This window comes from Leguminivora glycinivorella, chromosome 26 (assembly GCF_023078275.1).
Source record: "Leguminivora glycinivorella isolate SPB_JAAS2020 chromosome 26, LegGlyc_1.1, whole genome shotgun sequence".
In the NCBI taxonomy this organism is placed as follows: domain Eukaryota; kingdom Metazoa; phylum Arthropoda; class Insecta; order Lepidoptera; family Tortricidae; genus Leguminivora; species Leguminivora glycinivorella.
Window position 1 is genome coordinate 7615577 of NC_062996.1, and position 22210 is coordinate 7637786.

The window sequence follows — 22210 nt, forward strand, 5'->3', positions numbered from 1 at the left end:
CGGCCTTCGTTATCTACTACTTGTCTCCATCGTTCTGGTAAAGAATGAATAGCATCGGCGAAGAAGTTCTTAGGTTTAGATTCAAAAAACTCAGCTATGTACTGTCGTAGATGGGCTTTATCATCGAACTTTTTTCATTCAAGGCATTGCTTAGCGATCTGAACAATGCGTAATCCGTAGGTGCCAAGTCTGGAGAGTACGGTGGATGAGGTATCACTTTCCAACCTAGCTCCAATAGTTTTAGCCGAGTCACTTTTGCAATGTGTGGGCGAGCATTGTCGTGTAAGAAAAAACTTTAGCATGCTGTGGACGATTCTGACAGATTTTTTGGTTTAAATTTTCAAGCTGATTACAGTATACTGATGCGGTAACAGTCATTCCACTTGGTAGGAGTTCCCAGTGAATAATACCATGAATATCCCACCAAACGGACAGCATAACTTTTTTCGGGTGAGGCTCTGTTTTTGGTGCCTCTATTCCTTTTTCGTTTGGAGCTAGCCACTGACGTTTGCGTGTGTGATTTATATATAAGACCCATTTTTCATCTCCAGTGATAAGATGGTCCAACCAGTTGAATGTGCGGCGAAAAGACAGAAGTTGTATGCAGATATCGGCACGGCGGTTTAGTTGATCTCTATCAAGTTCGTGCGGTATTCAAACACTGTATTTGTAGTTTTTTCCCAACTCGTGTAAATGTGTTTCTATGGTGACATGAGAGCAGCCTAACTCGGTAGCAAGAGTACGACTCGTTAGCCTCGGATCTCCTTCAATTAAGGTTTTTAATTTGGCTACATCAATCTTCACCGGTCGACCAGACTTAGGTTGATCTGATAATGAAAAGTCGCCACTACGAAACCGCTGGAACCATCGTTTCGCCGTGGCCTCAGACACAACTTCAGGAGCAACACGCTGACATATATTACGCACTGCTTCGGCGGCTGAATGGCCAGACTGAAATTCATATAGTAAGCAATGCCTTACATGCACTTTTAATTCGTCCATTTTCTTTCTTATATTAGCTCGGCGACAGCTAGTGAATGACTGACGAGAAACTGTGCGACTCGCCCTTTATATACTTTCGACCATAGAAGATTCTAGAACTCTCTCATAAATTTTATGTGGAATTCAATCGATCGCTCATTACTTTCTTACCAACCCAATATATAGGGTCGAAGGTTAAATTACCATAGAAAATTTTGCGCCTTTTTAGTGCCAACATTTTCACAGTCTATATTTCCGTGTAAAACATGTATAATAAATAATAAAATGTGGGAACATAAATATGCCTTTCATTTCCCCAAGAACAAGAACCATTTAATTTAATTGTAATCGTCCTTGACCATGAACATTGCTTTGAGGTATTTGCTACTTTCATGATATTGAGAAAAATATACACCATAAGTATGTACAGTCTGGCAAAAAAGAGTCATAGTCATAGTCGTTTATTGCACCATGGTAAATAAATACAAGTTGTTACAAAATAATACATAGTTCCTCATGGACCCTGGTAGGGTATGGCAAACATTTCCTTAAATTAAGTACATATTAAAAAAATAACAAATAAATAAATATTAACATTATACACACAAACAACACACACAACACAAACAAACAAATGTAAACATTATAGACGGTCATGTCTAAGCACATTGTCTCATTGGATCCAAGTGACGTCAACCAAATCTTGGCAAATTCTTGAATAATCTTGGCACTGAAAAATGGCGCCGCCGTCTTTGTAAAACGCTTATCATGTATCAACTATTGAGTTACTATTGTACACCTTTTGTACGAGAACAGAAAATTAGTTTAATTTTTATGCTGTTTTTGTCAGGCTGCATTGAAGATTATTTTATCTCGCTCTCACTTATTTGAATTCGAAGCCTCGGTACGGTACGGTCGTGTGTTAACTTCTTAACGTATGTCAAAATCAAAACTGTCAAGTGCTGACTGTCACTTCAGTTTGTAGGTTAGGTTATGTTGTTAAAAAATATAACTAAATGGAACAATAATAATAACACTACTTGCTCTTGCTCCTGGTTAATGTTAGCATCTGTTAGGTTCTACATTTTTATTTCAAATACATTATTATTTCACATAAGATAATTCCCGTTGTTGGAGTTTGGCAGTCACGGCTACTTGTAGTAATTGGCGAATACAATACGCACACAAACGAAGCGGTTGCGATGGACGTGATGCAAGCGTGTCGCTGCTGCCTGCTGTGTTCCCCAGACAAAGACCTGACGACGCCGCACACACATCTCGGCAAAACGGAGATATATGCCGACATGATCAAGGAGTGTTTTGATATTCAAGTAAGTAGAGTAGCAATACGAACACAATTTCAAAAGTCAATGAACGATACTATAAGAAATGTTAGGACATCATGTTTGTGAATGGTTTAAGTTGCAGCTGGCAGTGGGCGGCTCGGGCTCGAGCGGCATCTGCTGTACGTGCGTGGGCCGCCTGCGAGACGCGAGCGACTTCAAGCTGCAAGTGCAGCGCAGCCAGGCGGAGCTGCAGGCGCGCTCGCAGGGAGCGAGCCTCGTCAAAGGTCGGGAAGCACCACCTGCTATTGTAAGGACTGAGTGGATGCTCAGAGCAGAGCTTTCAGCAGTGCAGGCGAGCTTGCGTGCACCCTATGCGGCGTGAACTCAGAACACTTGTATGAGCGTCAATTGTTTGTTATGCACACCACACACCCCACGCCACTGCACGCTCGATATAAGCGTGCACTCAGGCTTTACATTTACTGCTCTGTACTGATATTAATATTACCATGACCAGTCTGGCCTGGTCGATAGTGACCCTGCCTGCTAACCTGCGGTTCTGGGCCCACTCAGCAGGTTGGTGACTTTACTATCCAGCCAAGACCAGAATGTAGTATCTGGTTGTATATGGCTTAGAGTTTTAGTGCCTGAAATAAGGATAAAATTTGAGTAACATTTAGTATCAAACCACAAAGTAATCAATTTTATGGTGAGACTTAACACACAAATAAATATAAGCATTAGATAGTACAAAATACTGAATTAAGTTCATTATCTATCAGGATTCAATTCATTTTCTAATCATTAACATGCCTACAACAACAAACACGCCAGTGCGCTTTAGATTTCGCTTCATTTAGATAAAAACTTCAGACTGAATATTCAGTGACTCGCTGGGGTGGTCGGCATGTTAGAATCCGGCCAAACTATCCGTGGCATCTCTAATAGTGACATGTTTTGTGTTTGTAGGGAGTGATTTGTTTTATTTGTTTGCTCTAGAGGCAACCCAAAAGTGCAAGACACAGATGAGTCTTGTGGGCCTGAGCCAGGTGAGTCTACCACGCGGCAATGATACATAGTCATTATTATTATTTAACTCCACATGAGTTCAAGCACGGAGCAACATGCAACTGAGAGTTATTTATGTGACTGCTATACATTATGAGATGCATTAAAACATGAGTGTTGTTTTAGTAAACGAGCCTAAAGGCGAGATTCATATTATGATAATGCAAGCCTTTAATGCCTAATTATGTACAGTTGCATACATAACTTTATCTTCATCTATATAATAAGTTTCTACAATAATATTATATGTACCTACATGGGTGTATAGTCCGTCCAAATTTAGGGAAAAGGTAAAATCAACTAGTGTTTGTTAATCAGTTCACTTTTGAAAAATTCGATATTTGAAATGAAATAAACGACTGACTGATGAACTCCAATAGCTATCATATTTCTTCTAAACAAACATAAAGTTTAAAGTAATTAAAGTAGTGGTTGCCGATATCTCAAAATAAAAATTTAAATGCACTGGCAGATACAGATTTCCTAATACAGGTTCTTTGCTTATCGCTCTCACGCATATTTAGAGAACCTATGGTATGGATGTAAATAAAATAATTATGTTAAATTTGATAAAATATCTGCTGCTTATAAAGTTGTTTGGTTCAGGTGAAGAGCCCGCGGTCAAGCCGGAGATGCTGGATGAAGACACACCTGAGGAGATATTGCGTGAGTAGTCAGTTTAACTATAGGTTTAGAAGTGACCAGAACAGCAGATGGCTAAATTTAGATATGTCATTGCCGGGAATAGCAAAAAAATAGCCATAAGTATATATTATACCGACAAGTAAGATATGTATTTCAATTACAATCCATCTGATAATTATAAAGCTATTAAACAATTTGCATAAGTATAGTTTGAAAAGTGTTTTTTCTAGAATAAAATAATGCAAGATTTTAGTCTTTAATGTCTTTAATGATATAAAATTGCATTATTTACGAAACACCAACATATCCGTAAAATGCCACTAAAAATGTAATAATTAACATTTAACATGTAGCGCCACCAACGGCTAATTTATCTTCTTCCTCCTACCCTTATCCCACGTTATGTGGGTTCGGTAGAACACGTCTTCCTCTTCCATTCTCCTCTATCTTCCGTCGTCTCAACACTCACATCTTTCTTCCTCCTTTCACACAATCCATCCAGCGTTGTTTGGGTTTACCCCTCCTCTCCATCCATCAACCTTCATCTCCAACATTCTTTTGCCTATATGACGTTCATCCCTCCTCATTACATTACCGTACCACGCCAACCTGCCACTCCTCATCTTTTCCGTTATAGGCGCAACTTTCAAACTTCCCCTAAGTGACCGACCACACCAGAGCGTCGCGTGTCTCGGGGCGCGCAACGGGCGTCCGCGCCACGCCGCTTCAGTGTAATTCAAAAAACGTCTCCTCAGTACATTTTGTATTAGACCCAGAGCCCAGGCCCGCCAGACCTTCCTCAAATTCTCAAGGATGAAACTTTGGGACAATGTAGAGTTCATATCGGCGGTTAATGTGTGCATATTTTCTAGTTCGGCCCATCGGCCAATTTTTTGCTATCAAGTGATGAAGGTGAAAAAAAAAAGTGCTTACTTTCCTTAAATTCTCAAGGCTGATTTTTATATATGTGTTAGAGCACGTTGTTAGAAATTGGTAATCATCAATGCCAGACCGTTTCCGCCGGCCATAACTTTTACCAGACGCGACAAAGTTGGCAAAAAACGACTCTAACTTACCTCATTTTCTCAAGCCTGATTTTGATATATGATACACAGGGACCTGTAACTAGACCGTTTGTAAGCAGCCAGACCAATCGGATGGAACCAACCATCCGCCAGACCGACTTAAAGTTTCGATATGAGCATTAGTAGAATTGAAATATTCCGGGTCTATAAAAGCTAAAAACTTGAATTTTCTACATTAAGCTACGTGAATATTGTATACTTGACGTAGTAAGCGAATTTCAAAAATTTTACTTCTAAGGAAATAAAAAAATGAAAGTTTATATGTGGTGCAAGATTAATTTTAAGCTATGAATTTTATTTACACTGCGTAAGTACATGTGTATTTTATTATAAATATAACTTTTACCAGACGCGACAAAGTTGGCAAAAAACGACTCTAACTTACCACATTTTCTCAAGCCTGATTTTGATATATGATACGCAGGGACCTATAACTAGACCGTTTGTAAGCAGCCAGACCAATCGGATGGACCCAACCATCCGCCAGACCGACTTAAAGTTTCGATATGAGCATTAGTAGAATTGAAATATTCCAGGTCTATAAAAGCTAAAAACTTGAATTTTCTATATTAAGCTACGTGTATATTGTATACTTGACGTAATAAGCGACTTTCAAAAATTTTACTTCTAAGGAAATAAAAAAATGAAAGTTTATATGTGGTGCAAGATTAATTTTAAGCTATGAATTTTATTTACACTGCGTAAGTACATGTGTATTTTATTATAAATATAACTTTTACCAGACGCGACAAAGTTGGCAAAAAACGACTAACTTACCTCATTTTCTCAAGCCTGATTTTGGTATATGATACGCAGGGACCTGTAACCAGACCGTTTGTAAGCAGCCAGACCAATCGGATGGACCCAACCATCCGCCAGACCGACTTAAAGTTTCGATATGAGCATTAGTAGAATTGAAATATTCTGGGTCTATAAAAGCTAAAAATGCTTTTCTAAACTTTTCTTCTTTAAATTTATAATAAAATACACATGTACTTACGCAGTGTAAATAAAATTCATAGCTTAAAATTAATCTTGCACCACATATAAACTTTAATTTTTTTTTCCTTAGAAATAAAATTTTTGAAAGTCGCTTATTACGTCAAGTATACAATATACACGTAGCTTAATGTAGAAAATTCAAGTTTTTAGCTTTTATAGACCCAGAATATTTCAATTCTACTAATGCTCATATCGAAACTTTAAGTCGGTCTGGCGGATGGTTGGGTCCATCCGATTGGTCTGGCTGCTTACAAACGGTCTGGTTACAGGTCCCTGCGTATCATATACCAAAATCAGGCTTGAGAAAATGAGGTAAGTTAGTCGTTTTTTGCCAACTTTGTCGCGTCTGGTAAAAGTTATATTTATAATAAAATACACATGTACTTACGCAGTGTAAATAAAATTCATAGCTTAAAATTAATCTTGCACCACATATAAACTTTCATTTTTTTATTTCCTTAGAAGTAAAATTTTTGAAAGTCGCTTATTACGTCAAGTATACAATATAAACGTAGCTTAATGTAGAAAATTCAAGTTTTTAGCTTTTATAGACCCGAAATATTTCAATTCTACTAATGCTCATATCGAAACTTTAAGTCGGTCTGGCGGATGGTTGGGTCCATCCGATTGGTCTGGCTGCTTACAAACGGTCTAGTTACAGGTCCCTGCGTATCATATATCAAAATCAGGCTTGAGAAAATGAGGTAAGTTAGAGTCGTTTTTTGCCAACTTTGTCGCGTCTGGTAAAAGTTATGGCCGGCGGAAACGGTCTGGCATTGATGATAACCAATTTCTAACAACGTGCTCTAACACATATATAAAAATCAGCTTTGAGAATTTAAGGAAAGTAAGCACTTTTTTTTTTCACCTTCATCACTTGATAGCAAAAAATTGGCCGATGGGCCGAACTAGAAAATATGCACACATTAAACGCCGATGTGAACTCTACATTGTCCCAAAGTTTCATCCTTGAGAATTTGAGGAAGGTCTGGCGGGCCTGGGCTCTTGATCTATATAGGAAAGACGTAAGACGCGCCCCAGGTGGCGTGGCGGCGGCGGGGCGCGCGCCGCGCCGCTTGGCGGCGCGCCTTACGTCCTTCCTATACAAAATGTACTGAGGAGACGCTTTTTGAATTACACTCAGGTGGCGTGGCGCGGACGCCCTTTGCGCGCCCCGAGACACGCAACGGTCTGATGTGGCCGGTCCCTAATATACTCATTCCTGATCCGATCCATTCTGGTCACTCCACACATCCATCTCAACATTCTCATTTCCGCCACGTGCACTCTCCTTTCATCCTCCACCTTTGTCGCCCAGCATTCAGATCCATAAAATACAACAGGCCTCACAATCGTCTTGTAGATTTTCATCAATATTTAGCAGCGTCGCTACACTGAAGGAGATCTGTAACACAAGGCACGGCCCGGAGCGAGGTCGACACGATCCCACGAACAGTATGTTTGTTTCAGATGAAGAGTTCACAGTCAAGTCGGAGGCGTCGGCCGAAGACGATGAGATGTCGCGTGAGTACCAACCCGAATGGGAAACACAAACTGTAAGAAGTCGCTACGGGTCCCATTGACCAATATGGTGGAAAATTTCGATGTCTTGGTTGAAGTCTTGTTGGCTCAGTTGGCAGAGCGCTGGAATATAGATCCGGAGGCCGTCAATTCAAGTCTCACCCGAGGCAGTACTTTGCCACTTAACCACTTATTTAAGTTAATGTAAACCTACTTACTAATAATATATAATCTTTATTGTTTTGCTCAATAAGCACCTAACTACAGTACACTGACCTACTGACACGAAATGCCTTAACCTTGACATTGGCGGAGATATCGACGAACCATTACACAGTAGAGGCGAAGGTGAGTCCGTAGAAAAATTGAATTTCGCCCCTTTTTCAGTGACAAGATTTCCTTCACCGTCTATAAGTGAATTTAGCTCAGTAAATAATGACTTACCTATCTGAAAATGTCAGGTTTGGTAAACATATGTAGGATATATCTCTTTTTAATATAACGTCTGTGATTGCTAACTGCTAAAAAAAAGTGCTGGTGGCGTACAAATAACAATAAGCATTAGAAAGTACAAAAATACTGGGAAATAAGTTATAAGTATAGGAAAGTATCTTAACTTGATGACTCCGGCCAAAGTATACATTGCATCTCTAATAGTGACATGTTTTGTGTTTGTAGCGAGTGATTTGTTTTGTTTGTTTGCTCTAGAGGAAGAATCTGCAGTTGAGTATGAACACCCAGAAATGCAGGACACAGATGAGTCTTGTGGGTCCGAGCCAGGTGAGTCTACTAGTCATAGTCATTATTATTATTTAACCTTTCATGAGCTCAAACGTGGAGCAACATCTCGGTATCCATCCCGTATTTGTTCCGGAGTCATGTATGTTTTATATCTAATATAAGTATTTGTATACAGCGTGTGGATCCCATACGGGCGAATAATGTATCCAGTTATAGTATCTGATCATACGAATCGTATAGGATAATCATTTTGTTAAAAAGTATTATTAATTAAGAGTAATTATTTTTTTAATTTGACCAAGCAGCAATGTACTCCGTCCAACTTAATTTGACATGACATAAACGTCATGTCATAATGACGTTTAGGTAGGTACGCTAATTGATGTGAACGTAATACATTACGTGCTGAATTATTGTGTATGAAAAAAATATGTCATCTATTAAAAAAAAACTCCTTCGGTCCGGTACTAATCGTTATTAAGATGTATTATATTAATTGCTATCTGAGTACCACCCAATACACAAGCCTTCTTGAGCTTACCGTGAAACTTGGTCAATCTGTGCAAGAATGTCCTATAATATTTATTTCTGTATAAACTTCAATAAATGACAGACCACATCTTCTGAGTTAGTTCATAACCCTCCTTCCTTGGCTCGTGGCTATACTGTACTAGGCTGCTGCTTATAAAGTTGTTTGGTTCAGGTGAAGAGCCCGCGGTCAAGCCGGAGATGCTGGATGAAGACGCACCTGAGGAGATATTGCGTGAGTAGTCAGTTTAACTATAGGTTTAGAAGTTAGTAGTCAACATCTGTTCAAAATATGTGACATTGAGACAGATCAAACAGACTATGACAAAAAGTAAACTAGTGGCTCTGGGAGCTAAAGACCTATTACGCTACTCGCTTAGAAAACGCAAACGTACTTTGTTTTTAAAGTCACGATAGTCCTAAACGCCTTATACATTTTTGCCTAACACTGGAGTGGACAAAATGATTTGGAATCAATAATCACACAATCTGGTTGCAAAATGTCGATGGAGACTTGCGACCTGTAGATGAGAACATCCGGACATGCAAAAGCAAATCGAGTTGAACCGTGGTCGTCGCTGCGGTCAAACATGTGATATCAAAACTGATTGTTTAATGATTACAAGTACACAGTCATTTATTCATAATATTCTAATAATCAACATCATAGAATGTATGTTTGTTTCAGATGAAGAGTTCTCTGTCAAGCCGGAGCCGGCGGCCGAGGACGATGAGATGTCGCGTGAGTACCAACCCGAATGGGAAACACGAACTGTTAGATGTCGCTACAGGTCCCATTGACCAATATGCCGCAGCGCTCACCCAAGGCAGTACTTTTCCGGTTTTATTCTAAGCCTAGTGGCATCGATTGCAGACGTTTTTGCTTGTCAAGAAGTTACAAACTGTATCGTTGGGAAGGTTTGCCCATCGGCGATCCAATACTTACCTACACCACACCTCGGACACTGGCGATCAAATATATGAAAGAGTTCTTAGCACACAGTCTAAGCTCGTGTAGGTGAACGCGTACCATGCTTGTATGAGTGAAATATGACAGGTCGACTGTTAGCATTTTTGACAGGCAGTAACTGTGAGGTAACCGAGAGGGGATGGGCGGCACTTTCAGCGGGGAGCAGGAGTGGCCACACTGTACGATAGTACTCTTTATTATACTGTGCCTACACCGGCAGCGCACGGTGGGCTAAAATATGGCTCTCATACAAATAGAAACTCAATTTTAAAATTGTTTGATTTTTATCGATTTTTTTTACTAATATCCGAAATAAGTGTAACGACGGTCAAGTAGATCTTCTGACTAAAAAACCGGCCAAGAGCGTGTCGGGCCACGCTCAGTGTAGGGTTCCGTAGTTTTCCGTATTTTTCTCAAAAACTACTGAACCTATCAAGTTCAAAACAATTTTCCTAGAAAGTCTTTATAAAGTTCTAACTTTGTGATTTCTTTTATATTTTTTAACCATATGGTTCAAAAGTTAGAGGGGGGGGGGGGGGACGCACTTTTTTTCCTTTAGGAGCGATTATTTCCGAAAATATTAATATTATCAAAAAACGATCTGAGTAAACCCTTATTCATTTTTAAATACCTATCCAACAATATATCACACGTTGGGGTTGGAATAAAAAAAAATATCAGCCCCTACTTTACATATAGGGGGGGTACCCTAATAAAACATTTTTTTCCATTTTTTATTTTTGCACTTTGTCGGCGTGATTGATATACATATTGGTACCAAATTTCAGCTTTCTAGTGCTAACGGTTACTGAGATTATCCGCGGACGGACGGACGGACGGACAGACAGACATGGCGAAACTATAAGGGTTCCTAGTTGACTACGGTACCCTAAAAAAGGTGGAAAATCTTTAAATTGTAGGACTCACCGGCCAAATAAGTATCTTCATAAAGCGCGTGCCTTTCTAAACCTCGACGTTGACGGAATCATCGACGAGCCGTAATATTTAAAAAACTACCTATTGAAAATGTAGGGGCGACGGTTTCCCGTCCATAGAAAACTTTAATTACGCGCCTTTTTTAAGTGGCTAGATTTGCTTGACGGCCTCGTTATAAGTGAATTTCACTCAGTGAATAATTTCTTACCTGTCTGCAGATGGTTTGGTAAATATGTGTGGGGTATAATTTCTTTTTAATTGAACGTCTATGATTGGTAACTGCTAAACTATATGTTGCAGTGTGTTCGGACGGCAGCGCCCGCGCCAGGGAGCAGCTCGCGATGGCTTGCTCCGTAGTGCTCGAGCGCCTCCGCGGCGACGCGACTGCTCACAGCGGGGCAAAACCAATCGCCTGCGAACACTGTGGCGAACGTTTTAGAAACGAAACTATCTTAAGGAAACACATTCAAGAGACACACTTGCCGCCAGCGCCCAAACAATTTGCTTGTGATTTTTGTAGTGCTACATTCCAAACTGAATCACTTATTTTAGAGCATGAAAAAATCGAACATGGTGTCACGAATTTCATGTGCGCTCATTGTGATTATTCAACAATATCCAAGAGATGTTTGCGAGCTCATTTAAAAAGTCATTTAAGTTTCAAAAGGGTGATCAAAAGTGATTTACACAAACATCAAGCGATATACTACGAAGATAAGAAGACACACAAAACAACACACCTAAGATTAAATACCAGAGTAAGGCCTTATAAGTGTAGTTATTGCGACTACAAGTGCAGTAAAAGGTCAATCCTAATAATACATGAAAGGAGACATACTGATGAAAAGCCTTTTCAATGTAGCCACTGCGATCACAAATGCAGTGCGGAATCAGACTTACAACGACACCAAAGAATACACATCGGAGAAAAGCCTTACGCGTGTAGTCTCTGTGCTTATAAATGCGATAAGAAATCAGTTTTGGAAAGTCACCAAATAATACATACCGGGGAAAAGCCTTACGCATGTAGCCAATGTGAGTACCAGTGCAGTGATAGGTCAAACCTTAGAAGACATGTACTGGTACATACGGGCGAGAAGCCTTATCAATGTAGTCAATGTGCTTATAAATGCAAAGTAAAGTCAGACTTAAAAAAGCACATGAGATTCCACACCGGAGAAAAGCCTTACGCATGTAGTCACTGTGCTTATAAATGCATTACGAAAGCAGACTTACAAAAACACCATATAATACACACCGGAGAAAAGCCTTACGCATGTAGCCACTGTGAGTACCGGTGCAGTCGTAGGTCAACCCTAAAAACACATTTAATGACACATACTGGCGAAAAGCCTTTTCAATGTACCCGCTGTGCTTATAAATGTATTCACACATCAGACTTAAAAAGGCACATGAGAGTACACACTGCAGAAAAGCCTTACGCATGTAGTCACTGTGCTTTTAAATGCAGTATCAAATCAAGCTTACAAAGACACCAAATAATACACACCAGAGAAAAGCCTTACGCATGTAGTCACTGTGAGTACAAATGTATTAAGAAAGCACACTTACAAAGACACCAAATGATACACACCTGAGAAAAACCTTACTCATGTAGCCACTGTCATTTTAAATGCATTAACAAATAATCTCTGCGACGTCACCAGAAGACTCACATTGGAATGAACCCTGACAACGCAGCAATGACCTAAATCAGAAACTCAGACCTGGTATTGATATTTCACGCCCCTTCAATAAGGGAGGGGTTAAGTAGTACCTCAAGGCAGTGTGCTAGGATTGATCAAGATTGATTGATCAGGATTCTGATAATTATAGACTCATAGCGTAGGTACCTATCCTAGCTTTGAAAATATATTATATAATAGAACAGTTTCTTTTTTCAATAAATATGACTTATTATCTAGCAGTCAATTTGGTTTTAGTAAAAATAAAACGACTGTGATGGCCATTTACGAAGTATTAAAAATCATAATGGCCTGTCGAGATAAAAATATTCCAGTGATGACAGTTTTTATGGACATGTCAAAAGCTTTTGACAGAGTATCACATCAGATATTGCTGTCTTAGTAATATAGCTTAGGAATAAGAGGGAATGCATAAAAATGATACAAATCTTATCTGCTAGACAGACTTCAGTGCACTGAGATAGCTAACTTTTGCCACAAAACAAAAACAGTAGTTACTTATAGATCAGATTACAGTAATGTCAAATATTGTGTACCACAGGGGAACATCCTAGGACCCCTTCTTTTCTTGGCCTATATTAACGGACGTGACGAGGCATAAAATTGTATTATTTGCTGATGACTGTTCTCTGGTCGTAAGAGGTGATGACCCTATGTCCTATGAGTCCGAAGCGAATCTAGCATTTAACAATGTAATTACATGGCTAGAAAAAAACAATCTCAAAATTAACGTTACTAAAACAAAATTGGCTACGCCATTGTGAATATTTATTGTATTTCCAATTATTTTCATATTACTTTAATAACCCACATACACACACACACTACTCGAACGCATCCTTTTTTCAATATATTTTTATGTATGGCAATATCCGTTCCTTCCCCCACCTCACCTCACCTGCAAACGTCAGTGTGAAAGACAACGACCGCCGCGGACGCTTTATATTCAAGTTTAAAAACTCAAAAATTGTTGAATAAAAGGGAGCGCTCCCACAAGTGACGTCACGTGCATAAGTTTCAATCAAGATCACTGAACTGTGTTGAAAAAGACTCAAAAATTGGAGTGGCGGACATCGAGCTATGTGAAGAAGGTGAGTCCCGGCTGCTCCAAAAATTGATGGAGTTTTATGCTCCCCAAGGTAATCCTAAGTGTGTTCGTTATTTAATGCAAATAAAGAATTTTACTTTTACTTCACTTTTTTCGATTTTCCTGTAATCAATTTATGAGGCGTGTTTATTTGTTAAAAGTAATATTTACTCTTTCTGTAGTTTTGCCTCAACCTCGAGGTACAATACTCGTCATGGATTAAACCTACATTACCCGGGAGCAACATCTGCACTTGTTAATAAAAATATAGTATTCATGTGTGTAAAAATTTATAACCACCTTCCTAATGATCTGAAGGAATTAGAATTACCGAAATTCAAACCAGAATTGTACAAGTGGTGCTTGGATAAAATGTATTATGGCAACTCGGAACACTGCACCTGAAATTTCTTAAATCTGTAAATATAGCTTTGTAAATATAGTTGTTAGGTCATTAAATTTGTATGTCTGTAAAGTGGAGATACTTTTATAGAATAAGATCTTTTATGTACACCCATTTTTTTTACAAATAAATATTTCATTTAATTTCATTAGGTCAATTGCTTTTTCTTATTTGCCTTGAACGACTTAAACGACTTGCCGCAATGTACAATGTACAATAGAACATCCCATGATACTTTTTGCCGATGACAGCATTATTATATTTACCGGAAATGACCCACAATCACTAGACGCAACTATAAACAAAGCCCTAGAGACGGTAATTGATTGGCTTAATAAGAAAAATTTACGCTTTAACGTAACTAAGACTAATTACATGAAATTTAAGCAAATCATTGACAAAATACCGAACATATTTAAAAATATTTTAAGCGGGTTACTCACGTATTAAGTCGATATAGCGTTCGACATGTTAAATAATATAATGTAATATTAATTATTATTAATATTAATTATTATTATTATGTTAATGTAATATTTTTAAATATGTATGAGTCTCACGGGAGTTTTATAGTTAAAATACCGAACCTTACTGTGTCATATAATGACCACCTTGTAGACGAGACAGATTTGACAAAGTTTTTAGGATTAAGTTTAGATAATAAATTGACTTGGAAAGATCAGATTGACATTGTATGTAAAAAAACTTAATTCACATTCTTATGCTTTAATATAATAAGTAAATAATTTTTAAGAAAAAAAAAACCGCCTTCCTTTGGGGTTCTGGTGATACATACTTTCAAATGTTGGATATGTTATCAATTCGTCTGTATATTTTTAGGGTTCCGTAGTCAACTAGGAACCCTTATAGTTTCGCCATGTCTGTCTGTCCGTCCGTCCGTCCGTCCGTCCGCGGATAATCTCAGTAACCGTTAGCACTAGAAAGCTGAAATTTGGTACCAATATGTATATCAATCACGCCAACAAAGTGCAAAAATAAAAAGTGGAAAAAAATGTTTTATTTAGGTACCCCCCCTACATGTAAAGTGGGGGCTGATATTTTTTTTTCATTCCAACCCCAATGTGTGATATATTGTTGGATAGGTATTTAAAAATGAATAAGGGTTTCCTAAAATAGTTTTTTGATAATATTAATATTTTCGGAAATAATCGCTCCTAAAGGAAAAAAAAAGTGCGTCCCCCCCCTCTAACTTTTGAACCATATGTTTAAAAAATATGAAAGAAATCACAAAAGTAGAACTTTATAAAGACTTTCTAGGAAAATTGTTTTGAACTTGTTAGGTTCAGTAGTTTTTGAGAAAATTACGGAAAACTACGGAACCCTACACTGAGCGTGGCCCGACACGCTCTTGGCCGGTTTTTTAATGTTTGTTATTCTATATCTCTGTCATTTCTGAACCAATTTTAAAATCTGGATGATTCTGAAGTACTTACAGATGAGAATGATTATCAGAACGGAACTCTAACCAGGGGCGGCTCACTCTTCATCAGCAGTTCCACTGCACCAAATGTCACTGTTCTGGACGTAAGTGCATGCTGTTCTTATAAAAATACCAAAGTCACCATAAGTGTGCCGTTCAGATTTGAGGAGTTCCGTTCTTCGTTTGAGGAGTTTCGACCATCATCAGCAGTTCCACTGCACCAAATGTCACTGTTCTGGACGTAAGTGCATGCTGTTCTTATAAAAATACCAAAGTCACTATAAGTGTGCCGTTCAGATTTGAGGAGTTCCATTCTGACCATCATCAGGAGTTCCACTGCACCAAATGTCACTGTTCCGTGCGTAAATGCATGCTGTTCCTTTAAAAACACAAAAACCACCATATGTATGCCTTTCAGATTTGAGGAGTTCCCTCGATTTCTCCAGGATCCCATCATCAGAACTGGGTTCTGAGAAAAATGGGACCAATCTGTATGCATATACATTCAATCAAAAAAAAATTTTTCAAAATCGGTCCAGTAACGACGGAGATATCGAGGAACAAACATTAAAAAAAAACAGACGAATTGAAAACCCCTTCCTTTGAGATTTGGAAGGCGGTTAAAAAGTAAATGAATCGGCAGCTTATCAAGCTTATTGTTACCTCAGCTTTGAGATATGGCGTCATATTATGAGGTAACTAGAGATCGACTAAGGGCTTTTAAAGCCCAGAAAAAATGTTTACGTTCTATGTGTAATTTACAAGTAGACATACATACAAACATACATACAATCACGCCTGTATCCCATAAAGGGGTAGGCAGAGCACATTAAACTACTAAAGCTTCAGGGCCACTCTTGGCAAATAAGGGGTTAAAAGAAAACGAAACTGTGGCATACAAGCAGACGATACATGCAAACCACATTTCATAAAATATAATATTCTAACATTGCCTTGTCTGTATACCTTTGAATCGGGATACCCCCATTTGCCAGAATTTCATTTGCCATAATTTTATTTGCCATCCTATTCAACAATCATAATATTGTTTCTCATAACATCTTATGCCATAATCATTGTTTACTATATTAATCTAGTGCCAGAAACTTTGTTTCCCATAAAGTCAGTTTCCATAATGTCATTTGTCAGAATCATCGAAATCCGTAATTACCACATTCCATACCATCATTTGTCATACAAATTAGCGTCCAGAAAAGTCAATTTCCATAATGTGCTTTGGCAGAATCGAAAACTACTATAATAGGTACTAGAAGGACTAGAGAATGAAACTGCTATCAGAAAGTAGGTTAGGTTAGGTTAGAACTGTGACCCCCTGGAAAATGAAACTGCTATCAGAAAGTAGGTTAGGTTAGGTTAGAACTGTGAACCTCTGGAAAAGGAAACTGCTTGAAAAGTAGGTTAGGTTAGGTTAGAACTGTGACCCCCCGGAAAATGAAAATACTATCAGACAGTAGGTTAGGTTAGGTTAGAACTGCGACCCCCTGGAAAATGAAACTGCTATCAGAAAGTAGGTTAGGTTAGGTTAGAACTGTGACCCCCTGGAGAATGAAACTGCTGGAAAAGTAGGTTAGGTTAGAACTGTGACCCCTGGAAAATGAAACTGCTATCAGAAAGTAGGTTAGGTTAGTTAGGTAATAATATGGGCAACAATTAATATGGCAATAATTGCTTATGGCGTTTGAATATTCTATGAAACCATATTATTGCACTTAATAATATGGCTAACAAATAGTATGGCATTGTATGATTATGGAAGGTAATATTCGGATAAACAACGAGTATGTCATATGATTTTTATGGTAAACAAATCATTCGGGCAAATGAAATTCAGGCAAGTTAGATTCGGGCAAATGAATATTATGTTAAATGACTGTCGGGCAAACAATAGACAACCCTTTGAATCAGCCGTCTATGTCGAAAATAAGATTAGCCAATTCTCTGTTTCCAATATAGTGCTCGGCGATGTACCAAATGTACACAAGCTCAATAAAAACGGCTTTTTTCGAAAAGTATTTTCGATATGGCACCTAAGATTTACAATAAATTACCAAACAACATACAAAAATTAGGTGACATTGTAGATTTAAAAAAAAAAGTATTTTTAAATTTTTGTCAAAGAAAGCCTACTTTTATTCCATTAAAGAATTTCTCTCCGATTCTGAATTGTAATGGTTACTTACATAAGGTTTAGTCTTAGGTCTTATTTGTACAATATTTGCTGCATGCTCAATTGCCACAAAAATATGTGTATGCCTAATGGCTACGTGCACGACAATTACGCCCACTACCATGTGAACTTGAAGTGGAAAATGTCAAAAAATGACACGTAAACAAACATTATATTTTAACGATTTTTCGTTAATTTTAAATAAATTGAATAACAAGAGCTACTATTTCAAGTGTAATTTAGATAGATAGATTATAAAGACATGGATATAATACCAAAAATCAGTTTCCAAAGTTTTCATTTCATTTCAAAATCAGTTTCCATTACTCAGTTTACTCACGGTATAAACTTCCAACCCCAGACTACAGAAAGAGTCAATAAATTGGTGCTGGCAGGGCATATAAGGAATCTTGAAGACTGAGTAATGGTACAAGTTCTTCGAGCTAGTGATATGGTATTCGCTAAACCTCCGTCCCGTTAATGCCATATAAAACAAATCTAAACGTAAGTACCTAGTCATGTCCGCGGCCGCAGAAATATCCGACACGGGCCTATTCCCTGGCTAGGCCTGAATCTTTAAGCATAATCTTTTACGGTAGGAAAAATACTAACAGCGTATTGAACAATATTAGGTAAACAAAGCTTAAATATAATTTATTATAATGTTTTGTTTTGACATGTCACTTACGTTTTCTTTTCACCGTAGCTATCCATTTAGTTCTTTGATCCAATTTCCAGTGTGCTTTAAGAAACGCAAACGCAGTGCAACGACGATGCCATTATTTTTACAATTAACGAAACAACATTGATGCCCCATATCAAACATACACATTGTATTATATTTTATGAGTTTTGATAGATGACAACTACAATCAGTGTCGATTTTGACCACCGCAAGCACTGCGATCGCTTTGCTTACCCCCTCCATGCACTTCGCACGAAGCCAAAAGGCAAAGCATAGCGACACTAACACACTCCATGCATCCATGTTTACAAATAAAATATTTATGGTGTATGCTCTTGTCACGCACGCAGCTCACGCGCGCTCCCGTATGTCAATGGGATAAGAGTTTGCCGTTCCAATTTTCTTTTTAATACAAATATAATCTCTATTTTCTCTGCTTAGTTTGAAAAGTTAAAGTCTGTGCTTTGTTCGTGAACGTAAAAATTAAAGAAAACAAAGAAAATTTTAACTATAAAACTCCCGTGAGACTCATACATATTTAAAAATATTTTAAGCGGGTTACTCACGTATTAAGTCGATATAGCGACTTAATACGTGAGTAACCCGCTTAAAATATTTTTAAAAACAAAGAAAGATGAATGACAGCGATGGTAATTCAGTTTAGATACTTATGTTAATTTGTAACAAATAAGTCTGAGAGTAGAAGTATGGTCGTTACATAAGTACAATAGCATAGCTGGGCACTAACTCGTTAATCCGTTAATTAACGAAGTTAAGATTTCGATTAACGGATTAACTCTTAAGTTAACTTGAAAAAATGTTAACGGACTCGTTAACTTCCGTTAAATTTCTCCGAGTCCGTTAATCTAGTAGGGCACAGGCGCCATCTGCGCTGCGAAAAACACGTTCTGAACGCTACTATAAAAGCCCGAAGTACGGCAAATCCTATGATTTGCCGGTAAATCCTAGGTTTTACCGATGTCGATTGCTAAAAGTCCGAAATATTACCTAAAAAGTATTCTTCACGTGGATTTGCTTTTACTAACTTTGATTCGGCGAATCCTAAGCTTTACCATGGCGACTGTTGTAGTGATAGGGCAGCAAATTCGAGCCCTATTTACGACCACATTCGCTTACCTAGCCTCTACCGCTCGAAGTGCCACAACAGTCCCGTCACCGCCAGCATCTCTCCTGACATAGCTCTTGGCAGTAGCTCAGGCGATCACTGCCTTCCACGTGCAGCCTAGAGTTCAATAGGCTAGCTGTACTTCGGCCTTTTACAGAAATATAATACGTTATAGTGGATACGGATGCAACTAAATATTTAAAGAAAAGTTTTTTTTTTTCACGTGTTAACGGATTAACGATTAACTTACGTTAAATTTGTCGAAATGTATCGCTTTAACGATTAACGAAGTTAACTTTTTTAGTAACGGATTAGCGATTAACGAAGTAAACTATTTGATTAACGGTGCCCAGCTATGCTTATGTGATAAAAATCACTTTTTTAAGGCTCAACGCGCTGAGTACGGAAAGACCGTCTAGTGCTCTTTGTTGCGTAATTTCTTATAAGTATCAAAATCATGTTCATTTTTAACTTCTGATTAGCAGAAACGTCTGCAATCGATGCCACTAGATGCAGAGCGCTGGAGTATCGATCCAGAGGCCGTGAGTTCAAGTCTCACCCAAGGCAGACATTTTCCAATTTTAAATTTATTCTAAGCCTAGTGGCATCGATTGCAGACGTTTCTGCTAATCAGAAGTTAAAAATTTAGCATGGTTAGCGCATCGTAACTGGTGAATTTCCAATATGATTTGGAACTCCGGTTGCCGTTTAAAGAAGTTTAACACTTTTACGGCAGATGTCGCTACGGGTCCCATTGACCTTAGTAGTGGAAAATTTCGCTGGCTTGGTTGAAGTCTTGTTGGCTCAGTAGGCAGAGCGCTGGAGTATCAATCCAGCGGTCGTGAGTTCAAGTCTCACCCAAGGCAAACATTTTCCACTTTTAAATTTATCATGGTCATTGTTATATTCTGTAATAACAGGGTGTAATGTGATAGATATTAAAACAGAGAACGTTGATATTTTCAACATATCAGCATTTTTATATTTATAAGGCGAGGCCCGTAAATGAGGTTGATAATTTTCTTTTTTCAGGCCGAGGCAAAAGCAAAGCCGAATCTTAAATAATTTAAATTAACCTACAAGACACGTTTCAACTCGACTTATTTCCCGTAAAGCCTAAAAAAGGTGCCTTACTCTTATATGCCGGTCTTTCCGACTAGGCACAATTTCGAACTAAGGTACAAGTTTCAGGACATAAAACAATAAATTGAACGCGTTTTAATAGCATAAATTGTACTAGACAGAAAGAACGATTATTAAATTAACACGTTACATACATAATGCACAAATATTCCAACTGCTTCTATTTTATTTTAATTTTTCCGTGACCATGTTGAACTCGATGGTAAAGTTCGAAACAAGAATCAAGTGTTTTGTTAACTAGTGTTCATCCTAGGGATATCTATTGAAGACTAATGGATTGTGGATGAAAAACTGGTATACATTTGGAGTAGGGATTGCAGTACCGGTACTGTTTCAAAGAACCGGGATTTTCGGTACCGAAGCAATATGGAACCGGGATTTCCCGGGATTTTCGGTACTTTCGGGACTGGTCAATTTTTTTCGCTTTTTCAAATAAAACAACATATTTTTTGGCATTTCACATCTTTTATTATTATATTACCATAACCGAACCGTACCGCCTTCGATGGGCGTATTATTTTATCTGTAATTTTTTTATTATAAGGAAACGGGAGTCGGGAGCAAGCAAAAAATCGTGAAGAATTCCGCTTAAACCCGACTATCTGGCCACCATAGGCTTTAATGGTTACCGTTGCAATAAATTGCTCCGATTAAGCTATCTGCTATTACTGGGAGATGTTTAATGGATTAGTAAAAGAAATAAGACAAAATACTATTAAAGAAATATAATAATTGATTATAGACCGGCAGTAAAACCTCACAAAATTCCCCAAATATGTAATTTGAAGAAAATAATGTAAACTAAAGGAAACAAAACATTTGAGATGGTGCACAATTTTTTTGATAGTCAAAGGGAACGTTCTCGAGAAAATTAGTCATTTTCTGGAAATTTCTGTGGAATACCGTAATACCACATTATACGTAAACATTTTTTTTTAAGTTAAGCATGTTTATAGCAGTTATCCTTTAAAGTTAGACATAAGCCATTGCCATAGCTGGGCACCGTTAATCAAATAGTTAACTTCGATAATCGTTAAAGCGATACATTTCGGTAGATTTAACGGAAGTTAAAGTTAATCGATAATCCGTTAACACGTCATAAAAATAGGACTCCACTGTAGGTATTATGTATTTATATTTACTAAGTATCCACCAAAAACCATTAAAACCCGTGACGCCAATCGGTAAAAAACTGAAATGTAATAATTACGGTCTCTTCGGGCTTTTACCGCCGTTGGTTGCCTAATTCCTAGGTTTTATTTCGGGTTGGTAATTATTGGGTCATTCATGCGGTCGCGATCGTGGTGCGTCGGTTCTTCAGATTGATTTTTGAGATGACAACTCTATGTAGCACAATACAGCATGCTGGTAAAGTAATCTAAGGCCCGCGCCGGACTCTAACCCGATGCGTCGGTTGTGCGATTTGTCTGTCATGCCTGATGATTGCACTCTATTTTCAGGTTAGTGATAGATCTAGCACGCCTAATAAGATTTAGAAGATCTCGAATAAGTGATCCAAAGTCGCCAATTGGTCTTTAGACTGTTTATAACCGACGGATCTGCTTTTACCGATAAAACCTAGGTTTTGCCGTACTACGGGCTTTTACAGTAGCAGTACGGGTTTTCGCGGCGCAGCGAGCCGCTTGGGGTGCTGGATTAACGATTGAC

General features: G+C 38.1%; 1 protein-coding gene across 5 annotated transcripts in view; it reads left to right on the plus strand.

Moving 5' to 3' along the window:
• Nucleotides 1-22210, plus strand: part of LOC125239880 (zinc finger protein 501-like) — a 120709-nt gene that overhangs the window by 7700 nt on the left and 90799 nt on the right. For 3 of the 5 annotated variants that reach the window (XM_048147633.1, XM_048147639.1, XM_048147632.1), the window contains exons 4-6: nt 3942-4001; nt 7538-7591; nt 8297-8368. In XM_048147633.1, the coding sequence (XP_048003590.1) occupies nt 3942-4001; nt 7538-7591; nt 8297-8368 (186 nt within the window). Of the gene's footprint in view, nt 1-2063; nt 2313-2403; nt 2552-3941; nt 4002-7537; nt 7592-8296; nt 8369-9032; nt 9093-9545; nt 9600-11063; nt 14041-22210 lie in introns of those variants that run through there. The other 2 variants (XM_048147634.1, XM_048147638.1) reach the window with 2 other exon arrangements.